This window comes from Ranitomeya imitator, chromosome 6, assembly GCF_032444005.1.
Source record: "Ranitomeya imitator isolate aRanImi1 chromosome 6, aRanImi1.pri, whole genome shotgun sequence".
Classification (NCBI taxonomy): domain Eukaryota; kingdom Metazoa; phylum Chordata; class Amphibia; order Anura; family Dendrobatidae; genus Ranitomeya; species Ranitomeya imitator.
The window spans coordinates 629,214-642,145 of NC_091287.1; the positions used below are offsets into that span (position 1 = coordinate 629,214).

At 45.8% G+C, this 12,932-nt stretch overlaps 1 protein-coding gene across 4 annotated transcripts in view; it reads left to right on the forward strand.

The window, feature by feature from the left end:
• The window catches only part of AGAP3 (ArfGAP with GTPase domain, ankyrin repeat and PH domain 3), a 494,399-nt gene extending 481,815 nt beyond the window's left edge, over window positions 1-12,584 (forward strand). For 2 of the 4 annotated variants that reach the window (XM_069729029.1, XM_069729028.1), the window contains 3 exons: window positions 4,082-4,304; window positions 7,565-7,820; window positions 7,900-12,584. In XM_069729029.1, coding sequence (XP_069585130.1) covers window positions 4,082-4,304; window positions 7,565-7,820; window positions 7,900-8,043 — 623 coding nt within the window. In that variant the 3' untranslated portion in view covers window positions 8,044-12,584. The remainder of the gene's footprint in view (window positions 1-4,081; window positions 4,305-7,564; window positions 7,821-7,899) is intronic. The other 2 variants (XM_069729027.1, XM_069729026.1) reach the window with 2 other exon arrangements.
• Window positions 12,585-12,932: the final 348 nt, after the last annotated feature.

Sequence of the window (12,932 nt, forward strand, 5' to 3'; positions counted from 1 at the left end):
GGGACACAGTGTGAGAGGACAGTGTGAAGAGGGGACCGGTATAGAAAGGAGAGGTCAGTGTGAAGAGCATGTACCATAAGAGGGACAGTGTGGGGGTCATACTTTGTGCAGACAATATAGTGAGGGGCAATTTTTTATTTGGGAGCATTATAATGACACTTGTATCTTTAAGGGCGTCATGTGGAGACTTTCTGCAAAAGAGCGGCGAAGATGGAAGTCTGCAGAGACGGCTGTGGATGAGAAAACTCATCATGGGGTCTGGACAAGATGAAGAAAAGGAGAACGGCTCCAGAGGCGACGTCATCTATCAGGTGCCTGGATGTAAATGTTATTTGTGATGCTAACTCTCATGTTTTTATATATGCTAGGAGATTTAAAGGGACACTGTCACCTGAATTTGGAGGGAAAAATTTTCAGCCATAGGGGTGGGGTTTTCGGGTGTTTGATTCACCCTTTCCATACCCGCTGGCTGCATGCTGGCTGCAATATTGGATTGAAGCTCATTCTCTGTCCTCCGTAGTACATACTGTACCTGCACAATCTGCAATCTTGCCTTGTGCAGGCGTGTACTATGGAGGACAGAGAATGAGCTTCAATCCAATATTGCAGCCAGCATGCAGCCAGCGGGTAAGGAAAGGGTGAATCAAACACCCGAAAACCCCGCCCCTATGGCTGAAAATTGTTCCCTCCAAATTCAGGTGACAGAGTCCCTTTTAAAGGGGATGTCCAGGCTTGTGATGAGTCTGCAGTCATTCTTTGTGACTGCAGACTTCTGAATTCTCACAGTGCACACTGCACGCTGTCAGGATTCTCTCATGCTGGGGATTTACATTAATGCGATCATGTGCTGACTAGACATGCGTGACCTCCGTCAATGAAAATGAACTGAGCGAGGCCGGGCACATCTAGTCGGAATGTGGTCAGAAGTCTACAAATCACATACTTGTGCTGACATGACCGTCCACCGGCAAGGGAGAATCCTAAAAGTGTGCAGTGCATGCGTTGTGAGAATTCAGAAGCTGCGATGTCAGGATTCAGCTCTGCAAGTTCCAGTAGTCGTCACATGGACACGTCACTCATATGCGATTTTCAGAATTAGGGTGTGTGTCCACGTTCAGGATTGCATCAGGATTTGGTCAGTATTTTACATCAGTATTTGTAGCCAAAACCAGGAGTGGGTGATAAATACAGAAGTGGAGCATATGGTTCTATTATAGTTTTCCTCTAAGGCTATGTGTCCACTTTCAGGATGGCCGGCGGTATCGCCGAAGCGGCTTAGCCGCTCTGCGGTAAGCCCCGCCCCCTTTCTGGGACGCGATGATGCCGGATGTGTTCACAGCACACATCCGGCATCATCGCACCCCACCATAGCGCCCTGTGCTATATCTTGCGGCGACGCAGCGTCGCCGCAAGATATACGGACATGCTGCGATCTGAAAAGACGCGCAGCATGTCCGGAGTCGCAGGGCCGCCGCGTGCGTGTTACCACGCATAGTGGAGACGGGATTTCATTAAATCCCCTCCACTATGCTGTAACATCTGGACGCTGCGTGTTTGACGTTGCGGCTCTATGCAGCGTCAGACACGCAGCGTTTCCTGCACGTGGAAACAGACCCTAATTGTTCCACTCCTGGTTTTGGCTACAAATACTGATGAAAAATCCTGACCAAATCCTGATGCAATCCTGAACGTGGACACATACTCTTATGGTCCTGTGACATCGAGCTTCTCTTCTGTTTCTCTTAGTTTTTCACTGAACATTGAGAGCATTAGGGAGAGGAGCTCGTGGGCACATGACTGAGTGTGCAAATCACATATGTCCTTGGCGGAGGGGGGGCACCAAAATGAATTCTTTCCCCGGGTGCCAGAAACCCTAGATACACCTCTGCCGGTATCCTACTGCGAGCGGTGATTACCGGGTGCGGTGGAGGGAGGTCTGTGCACAGGCAGTGAGGCAGGGACTGAGGGTGTGCACAGAGAGGATGGAGACCCGGACACTGCCCGTCCCAGTCTACGCCGTAGCCTAGAGCCCTCATTATCATAGGAATATGGCAGTTAATAAATTGCTTTTCTGAAGCTTTATAGTGTAGTTATAGGTCAGGGAGGGTTGGATAGGGATGAGCTAGCAAGGTGCAGGGACAGGTAGTGATGGCTACTTGCGAACATGTGCGGCAATTGCGGTTTTGCACTTACGATGATACATAAAACACTGCTAGTAGTGTTTTTTCTCATTGCTGCAAGTACCGCATTTGCCGGATGGCGGCAAAACCGCAAGAGCCGCACATGTCTGTAAGTCCCATAGGGAATGAATGAGGCCGAACGCAGTGTTGCCCTAAGTGATCCATTACGCGGCAGATGCGGAAAAACTGTCGGATCTGCTGCAAAAGGCGACTTTCACATCAGCGATTTTTGCCAAAGTCACTGCCGATAGTGTTATACTCACCAAAGGGGGAGGCAGCACTAAAAGTGCCTAGGGCAGCAGAAACTCTAAATACGGCCCTGGGTGGAGGCAACGTGATGGCATGGGCATGCATGGCTTTCAATGGCACTGGGTCACTTGTGTTTATTGATGACATAAGAGCAGACAAGAGTAGCCGGATGAATTCTGAAGTGTACCGGGATCTACTTTCAGCCCAGATTCAGCCAAATGCTGCAAAGTTGATTGGACGGCGCTTCATAGTACAGATGGACAATGACCCCAAGCATACAGCCAAAGCTACCCAGGAGTTCATGAGTGCCAAAAAGTGGCACATTCTGCAATGGCCAAGTCAATCTCCAGATCTAAACCCAATTGAGCATGCATTTCACTTGCTCAAATCCAGACTTAAGACGGAAAGACCCACAAACAAGCAAGACCTGAAGGCTGCGGCTGTAAAGGCCTGGCAAAGCATTAAGAAGGAGGAAACCCAGCGTTTGGTGATGTCCATGGGTTCCAGACTTAAGGCAGTGATTGCCTCCAAAGGATTTGCAACAAAATATTGAAAATAAAAATATTTTGTTTGGGTTATGTTTATTTGTCCAATTACTTTTGACCTCCTAAAATGTGGAGTGTTTGTAAAGAAATGTGTACAATTCCTACATTTTCTATCAGATATTTTTGTTCAACCCTTCAAGTTAAACGTTACAATCTGCACTTGAATTCTGTTGTAGAGGTTTTATTTCAAATCCAATGTGGTGGCATGCAGAGCCCAACTCACGAAAATTGTGTCACTGTCCAAATATTTCTGGCCCTAACTGTATATGCAAATTCACAATGTAGTCATTTAACAGACAGAACCTAAGATAAGACCAAAATGAGCAAACGCACTGGGGTAAGGAAAATAGTAACAGTACATTAACACAAGGAAATTATTTGACACTATATTGGTCAAATGCATAAAACCCATCCCTGTGTGACAATGTGTATCCAGTCTGGATGGACTCCGACTCTTGCAGGTCTCCTCACTATGTGTAAGCAGACATCAAAATCGATTATGTAGAAAAATAAAAACGGTTTAATGCTAAAATAATGAAAGGAGAATGGCAATGACCTGTGTGCTAGGAGCCTGCCGCGTTTCGCTGCCAGCTGGTGCAGCGTCCTCAGGGGTGGCAGTGCAACATCTCAGCTTTTTTTCTACTTATTTGTCATTTTGTGGTGTTTTTGTGACTTTTATTCCTAGCACATGTATACTTTGTATCGGTCACCGTGCATTGTGTGCACTGGACTCTCATTTCTGATGATGCACTGTAATGTAAGGAACATGGGCTGGGGTCTCCCGGAATGTTCACATGACAGGGGCTGTTCTTTATGTGTCTCATATAATGTGTCTTTGTAATGTGGTTCTGTTCGTCTGCAGTTATTGGTGATGTTTGCTGCTCTCGATCATTTTGATTTTTTGGGGGGCCATCCTCCCGAGTGTGACCTATTTCCTGTTGAACTTGATGTTTTAATCTTGTTTATAAAGGACCCATAGATTAGACCTTAATCTTCACAGATGGGACAGGAAGATGAGCGATGTTGGAGGTTCCCACCAGTTTCTCTCCTTGTGGTGGATGTAGCGGCCCTCTCACATGTGACCTCTCTGCTCTTTTTTTCCTCTAGATCCAGACTGGGCTAGTCTTAACCTTGGGGCACTGATGTGTATTGAGTGTTCTGGGATACATCGTAACCTCGGGACTCACTTGTCTCGAGTGCGATCGCTTGATTTGGACGACTGGCCAGTGGAACTTACAATGGTCATGATGGCAATGGGGAACAGTCTGGCGAATGCGGTTTGGGAGCACTGTACGGAGGGCTACGCCAAGCCGAGTCCTGAGAGCTCCAGGTAAGTGCGGCACACAAGACCCCAATCCCCAATATTCCCACAAGGAATAGAACGCCACTCCTTCTAAATCTCACACCGAGGTGTGTATGTGACGAAGGGTCCAGGCGTCCATCTTTCCTCACATTCCCAGGAGGCGCCTCATCACAACTTCTCATATCACAATCACATTTTTATGATAATTTTTACGAAGTCTCATAGAGCGAGCTGCTGCCTCCCTCAAGTTATAGATCGAGTTAAAGAAACAGTGGAGTGTTAACCTTTTCATGACGGAAAGCTTCTCATTCTTAAAGGGGTTGTCCACTACTAAACAACTCCTTTTCAATGTTCCTAACGGCCCTAAGCATACGTGCCCCCCTGACTGGTGCTGCTTATCCAGTCTGCGCTACAATCTTGTTTGTCACGTGACCGCTGCCGTTCATTAGTTGTCTGTGATGGTCTGCAGCCTTCAAACATGTTTAATGGAAGCCTGCAGCATTCATGCGGCATAAACGAGATCACAGTGTATGGAGTGGAGGAGCAATACTGGTCAAGGATGCAGGTCACAACAAGACCGAAAAAGGAAACCTTTATTTCCATTAATTCCTGAATATAGTTGGCTCACCCAGTGAGACGTCTGCCCTCTCACCCCCCATGTCTGATGAAGAACACTGGGGTGGTTGTGTTTGTGGCTTTTTGTGACAGTGGATGATGGCTGATGCCCCCCAACATAAGCCCAAGCTGTCCCAACTTGAGTCTTACTCAAGGTTCTAGTTTATTCATTACAATAAAATGCTAAAATAAAAAATTTAAATCAGGCAGATAGAAGCGAGAGGCTTAGATTATCCTGAACTGCGTGTTTCCAGCTTTAAAAGCCGTCTGCAAATGCTGAAAGTAGCTGGAATACCCCTGTACGCAGGCTCAGGTGACAGTAGGCCTGCTCAGGTGACAGTAGGCCTGCTCAGGTGAGAGTAGGCCTGCTCAGGTGACAGTAGGCCTGCTCAGGTGACAGTAGGCCTGCTCAGGTGACAGTAGGCCTGCTCAGGTGAGAGTAGGCCTGCTCAGGTGAGAGTAGGTCTGCTCAGGTGACAGTAGGCCTGCTCAGGTGAGAGTAGGCCTGCTCAGGTGAGAGTAGGTCTGCTCAGGTGAGAGTAGGCCTGCTCAGGTGAGAGTAGGCCTGCTCAGGTGACAGTAGGCCTGCTCAGGTGAGAGTAGGCCTGCTCAGGTGAGAGTAGGCCTGCTCAGGTGAGAGTAGGCCTGCTCAGGTGAGAGTAGGCCTGCTCAGGTGAGAGTAGGCCTGCTCAGGTGAGAGTAGGCCTGCTCAGGTGAGAGTAGGCCTGCTCAGGTGAGAGTAGGCCTGCTCAGGTGAGAGTAGGCCTGCTCAGGTGAGAGTAGGCCGGCTCAGGTGACTGTAGGCCGGCTCAGGTGACTGTAGGCCGGCTCAGGTGACTGTAGGCCGGCTCAGGTGAGAGTAGGCCGGCTCAGGTGAGAGTAGGCCGGCTCACGTGACTGTAGGCCGGCTCACGTGACTGTAGGCCGGCTCACGTGACTGTAGGCCGGCTCACATGGCCTTGTGGTTATCTTTTGCTTCTGTGATGTCCATACTCTGTAGATGTGTTTGTCGCGAATTCCCTGTACCAGGAGGTACCACATCATTTATCTGTAATTTCTCCTGCTCGTTCCATCTCATTCATTTCAGGTGCAATCATGTTTCTCATGCTAGGCAGCAGATTGTCCCTGATCAGCAGAGCAGTGTCTAAGTAGAAGATTGATGACAAGGTGATGGAGGTGCCACTCATGCGCTACCAATGATGATTCCACAGTATATCCAATGGGATATATTGAATGATTTATTGAATAGGTTTACAGAATCAACGCGTTTCGAGGCCACTCAACACCTCTTCATCAGGACAGAAACCTCTGTGGATTCATCATTGGCAGCGCATGAGTGGCACCTCCGTCACATTGTCTTCATTCAATTTGGTCCTTTCAAGACCGGTGTCCTCACAGCAGCCGTGTGATAATTATATATGTGAGATGCACGTTGTTTTGTAGCAGCCATGCTAGGTGAGTGGTTTCCCTTCCTTTACACCTCATTGTTTATCGGTTAAGACCCTATTGCTTTTTCTTTTTCCCTGTTTTCTCTACTTTTAAGTAGAAAATTGTGTCCGGAGTAATTCCAGCTCTACCTTACATTGTAACAGAGGACATACAAGCAGCTGTACATAGACTCGTGTCTATGGGATGGGAGAAGAATCCCGGGAACTTCAAGGAATCCCACTCACCGCATACCATGGCACCATCAAAACAAAGCTTCCGCAGAGAGCAGATTATATAAAATGCATGCTTCTGATCACCTGCTGCCAAGCGTCCAGACTTTGCTGAATTTGCTACAAGCTTGAACAACTCCCATGAATTCTTGGCCCTTCCCCCGCACTGGTCACCCCTATAGTCACTGCTATATTGCAGAGGTTTTGACATTGTAGCAGCTCCGGCCTTTTATCTTCTTGACACCGCCTAGGTGTCGCTGCACTCTCTTATGCTACTTCACCAGAGCATTGTGGGTGGTAGGGAACACCGCGGCTGCACCGTCTTCTGTGCGAGAGGGGTCAGCATTATTATGAAGATATAGCTCTACTCACTGTCAGCGCTCTCATCAGCCTAATTCAGGCTTCCGTTTTTCATAGAGAGAACTCGTGCCCATTCTACTCTATGGAGCTGATCATGTGTATTTTTGTGGACCAAGTGATCTGCACTAAAACATGTAGAGATGTCGGTTTTTACACCAAGTTACAGATCAATCTCACCAATGCAAATTATTATTGATTCCTTGGTGCTGTACATGAGATGGGGTTGCAAATCTATAGGTTTGGCGTTAAGGAATTGGACAGCACTTGAATGCCATCTGTATGTCGTCTGATTTTCATGTTTGTTTGATAGAAGCTTGGATAAACTTATTCTATGTAAAAAAAAAAAAAATTGATTAAGCACTGATGGCAAAAAACTGACACACTGACGAAACACTGATGAAAATAGTCTGTAAGATCAGTGACATCCACGTAAGTCCTCGGTAGAGGCAATGGAACAGGTTCCCTGTGGCCGCACTGCGGAGTGACCCCGGTGCAAACGCTCAGTAGCTATCATCACTGTCTCTTGTCTCCTCTCTTATCCACTTGGAGCCTCCTTCACCGCTCTCTGAACACCTTCTTCTACTTTAATACCTTTTTCTCTGCGCCATCTCATGAACATAACCATTGTCTTTTCTGACTTATGTTGTGATGCAGGGAAGAGAAGGAACGTTGGATCCGGGCAAAGTATGAGCAGAAATTGTTTTTGTGCCCTCTGCCGGCATCTGATGTACCTCTTGGACAACAGCTGTTACGGGCCGTGGTGGAGGATGATTTACGGATGGTGGTCACGTTGCTTGCACATGGGACCAAGGAGGAGGTGAATGAAACCTATGGAGATGGCGATGGTCGATCTGCTCTACATCTTTCTGCTGCAATGGCCAATGTTGTGTGTACGCAGCTCCTGACCTGGGTGAGTTATTCGGACTTTGAGTTGGGCTGGAGTTGGGAGTATCATCATCTATTTACATCTGTTTTTCCTCTTTTCATAGTATGGTGTGGATGTCAAATGTTGTGACGCTCGGGGGCTTTCACCGCTGTCGTATGCCCGCCGGGCTGGCAGTACAGAGTGTGCCGAGATTCTCCTCCAGTATGGCTGTCCTAATGACCACTGCAGTCCAACACCTGCTCTTTGATGGTAGTTGACTATCTCTGGCTTCTGAAATTCGCCTGTGACCTCTGTGATCTGGGTACATTCTCACATTGGTGATGTGGCTCTGGCAGCCATTTTTAACTCCTTTTAGAGAAGATAATCGTCTTTGATTCTCAGGATACAGGATGTTACCTCCCGAGACCCCATGATTGTACCTACAAATTGCTGAAGCACCAGGATTTGAGAAGCATCCTTCATTTCTATCATGGACCATTGTGTATGGCCGGATCTGTCTCATGAAGCTGTGTATTTAACACTACTATAAATTATTGTTTGGTACGGATATTTAATGCACCCGACATCTGTCACTAGTAGGGGTAGAGAATATTGGAAATGGGGGTCCTTGTTGTGTAAGGTCACAATCCCATGAAATGCCATGTTTATGGTGACGCCACTGATCAATGTGGTCTGTCCTCTGTGTGTCATTCTTCCTAAAACACCTGGTGCATCATATATAGTGTGAGTATCTCCCAGCCTGTACATCTCCGGTAGTTACTAATGCTAGTCGGTACATAGGGTGGGCTTATGTGTGTGTGGCTTTCTGCAGGGACATACATATGTACAGTATGTATAAGACTGTGATATGCCACATCTATGAGGTCTTTCCCATCTTCTTCCATCTGCTGTGAAGCAACATGACTAGCGTTCAATGAAGAACTTAAGTGTGGGTGGTCAGATCGCAAACTAATGAAGCACGTGGGTTGAGGCTGAAAGACTGAGGTCCTGATGGCCATTTAAAGGATTGATTGGATCGTGTCACCCAATGTAGATGTGGAATATCTAGTTGACAACACCATTCTGTATAGTGACCTAACCATTGTACTAATGATGTCCCCTTGCAAATGTGTTGGCTCGTGACAATAGCCCATTAGACAAGAGCCAGTCAGCTTCTATGTAGGCAGTGATGGGCAGAATTTGCATCTATAAATTGGCCTATAAGCTGTAGTAATTCCCAACAATATTAGCAAGTGAACTCCTGTTTACACCTAATAGTTGTCCCATCTATCAGACCAAGTCCAGTATAGTCATGTTTACACCTAATGGTTGTCCCGTCTATCAGACCGAGTCCAGTATAGTCATGTTTACACCTAATGGTTGTCCCGTCTATCAGACCGAGTCCAGTATAGTCATGTTTACACCTAATAGTTGTCCCATCTATCAGACCGAGTCCAGTATAGTCATGTTTACACCTAATGGTTGTCCCGTCTATCAGACCGAGTCCAGTATAGTCATGTTTACACCTAATGGTTGTCCCGTCTATCAGACCGAGTCCAGTATAGTCATGTTTACACCTAATGGTTGTCCCGTCTATCAGACCGAGTCCAGTATACTCATGTTTACACCTAATGGTTGTCCCGTCTATCAGACCAAGTCCAGTATAGTCATGTTTACACCTATTCGTTTTCCCATCTATCAGACCAAGTCCAATACAATCATGTTTACACCTAATGGTTGTCCCGTCTATCAGACCAAGTCCAATACAATCATGTTTACACCTAATGGTTGTCCCGTCTATCAGACCAAGTCCAGTATAATCATGTTTACACCTAATGGTTGTCCCGTCTATCAGACCAAGTCCAGTATAGTCATGTTTACACCTAATGGTTGTCCCGTCTATCAGACCAAGTCCAGTATAATCATGTTTACACCTAATGGTTGTCCCGTCTATCAGACCAAGTCCAATACAATCATGTTTACACCTAATGGTTGTCCCGTCTATCAGATCGAGTCCAGTATAGTCATGTTTACACCTAATGGTTGTCCCGTCTATCGGACCAAGTCCAGTATAGTCAAGTTTACACCTAATGGTTGTCCCGTCTATCGGACCAAGTCCAGTATAGTCAAGTTTACACCTAATGGTTGTCCCGTCTATCGGACCAAGTCCAGTATAGTCAAGTTTACACCTAATGGTTGTCCCGTCTATCAGACCAAGTCCAGTATAGTCATGTTTACACCTAATGGTTGTCCCGTCTATCAGACCAAGTCCAGTATAATCATGTTTACACCTAATGGTTGTCCCGTCTATCGGACCAAGTCCAGTATAGTCAAGTTTACACCTAATGGTTGTCCCGTCTATCAGACCAAGTCCAGTATAATCATGTTTACACCTAATGGTTGTCCCGTCTATCAGACCAAGTCCAGTATAGTCATGTTTACACCTAATAATTGTCGGGTTTAATAGGCCAAATCCATACTCCATAGCCTCTCTGAACAAGCTTATCTGTGATGGAGGTGGCTGGAAAACCTGTCTTCTAACTGTGTTTCTTGTGTTCAGCCGCCTTCACGATAGATCTGTCTAAAGAGTGAAGTCTGATCCAGTCTTGTGTTTACTCATGATTAACCCATCGAGCAAGAAATTCTTATTATGTCCGATCACAGCGATAATGACACATTTGCATACTACACTAATAGACAAAAAATCAAATTGCTGTATGTGACAGCAGCCTTCAACATGAATGGTGCAGATAACACCATGAAGATAACGAACCTGAAGACTACGTCCTGGGTGAAGGATAGCCATTACATACAATGGAAATGTATAAACCTGACTACGGAGAAAAGGAGAAGGCTCCATCGGGAGAAGAGAGGCACCGAAAAGGGCTGAGGTGCTCCGGTTACCAGATCTCACTTATTGGCTGTATATAGTGTCAAGGAGGGCAATTATCCAGAAATCATCTGCTGGAGCACCTTGTGTGTATTTATGCTGCTTATCAATGAGAAGAGTACGACCATCTAATGTGGAGGACTTGAGGCAGAAAAGGATTGGGCGGATGGAGATTGACATGCTCATTGTTTTTGTCCTTTTAGAGAGGTGTGGCTAACCTCACCCCTTCCTAGCCAGAACAGCTGCCCTCTCCTCCAAGTATTGCATGTGTTTGTGGGGTGCTAGCTTGAAGGCTGAGAATGGTGTTTGGGGTAGAAATGAGGAGCATCTGATAGTCCGAGTAGAGTCCTGACTGTGGTAAGGTCAGGTCCAAGTGTGTGTGGGTGAAGGCCTGAAATCGACGATGGCAATCTGCTGGAGGTTCTGTGTCCGTATCCCCTGTACTGGTTGAATAACTGGAGATCTGAGCTCAGAGTGTGGTCGGCGGACTTCAGATCATTCTGTATAGAAGTGCAGGTTCTCGGGATGCTACCTGGCTGCAGTCTGATGGAGAGCTCCATGATCGCAGCAATGTGCAATCTGGTGATGACATCCACAAGTAATCGACCATTCCGCCCTACACTGAGATTGTCTGCACCTGAGGTTAGAGTTAGACCTAGATACAAAAAGGCTTAAGCATGGCGCTTCCCACAACAATGTACAATCCAAACAGAAAAAGGAAGCAAATGCCGAGAATAAAATTCCAATCACTTTATTAACAACAATTTAAAAAAAATGTTTCTTAAAAAATGAAGATACAGATGCACAATACAACCGCCTAAATAATACAGCCCTATGCACTATATCAATGTCTCCATAAATGATCAACCATATGGCTCAAGTATCACATCTAGACTTATTGCTCCTCGTGGTACATAGTGGCCCTATGCATGGGAATATGTGAGTCCTTTGGTGGCCTATCCCAGCCTACAACCTTCCTGTATACTATGTATACACCATATCACTGGTTGTCGCCATGTGAACCATCTATCCTCAAAAGGTGCAAATGTAATCAGATTCTATCAATCAGATAATAAAGTGCACAGTGCTTTACAACGTATATTGAGCATACGTACAGGTAGATAGGGCAAGTGCCTCGAAGATAGTATTCACTACAACAACCATAGATAAAAGTTGGAGATCAGCATCCTGACTAGGTCGTATACCCTTTCATACTTATGTTAATGTATGCCGATCTCCAACTTTTATCTATGGTTGTTGTAGTGAATACTATATTCGAGGCACTTGCCCTATCTACCTGTACGTATGCTCAATATACGTTGTAAAGCACTGTGCACTTTATCTGATTGATAGAATCTGATTACATTTGCACCTTTTGAGGATAGATGGTTCACATGGCGACAACCAGTGATATGGTGTATACATAGTATACAGGAAGGTTGTAGGCTGGGATAGGCCACCAAAGGACTCACATATTCCCATGCATAGGGCCACTATGTACCACGAGGAGCAATAAGTCTAGATGTGATACTTGAGCCATATGGTTGGTCATTTATGGAGACATTGATATAGTGCATAGGGCTGTATTATTTGGGCGGTTGTATTGTGCATCTGTATCTTCATTTTTTAAGAAACTTTTTTTTAAAAATTGTTGTTAATAAAGTGATTGGAATTTTATTCTCGGCATTTGCTTCCTTTTTCTGTTTGGATTGACCTGTGGTTAGAGGCTGATTCTATTCTTGGTGTTACTGGCGGCTTGTTTTAGAAGTTTACGGTCATCGTTCCGAGGTGGACAATTCGCACTGCGGGGAGTTTCTTTTCTCGGTGTATACATTGTACAGTATATATTTATATTGCTCTGTACATACAATCTGTTGTCTTGTGTGTGTGCTGTGAAATAAACTTGAACTTGTCTATTACTTGCCTTAAGAGTACAATTTATGTTCTCGGGAGCATTAACCAGAATTGTGGAGGTCTTCTCGTGAAGGTGCAGGCTTTAAAACAAGTGTACTGATGATAAATGGTGAACAGGAGTGAGTAATCAGTGATGTTATAATCTGCAGCCATACAATGTGAGAACCTTTGGAGAAGATCTTGTATTTTACGTCTCGGCCCTGGAATTCATTTCTTTGTTCCTTACCCTCAGCCCTGTCTGGTTCTAGGAGCTCTTACCCAGTCATCTCTTCATTCTCCCATCTTCACCTTCTCTTTGGTGTTTGTTCCTCCAGCCTCACTCACTCTTGGATCTAGTTTAAAGGGGACCTGTC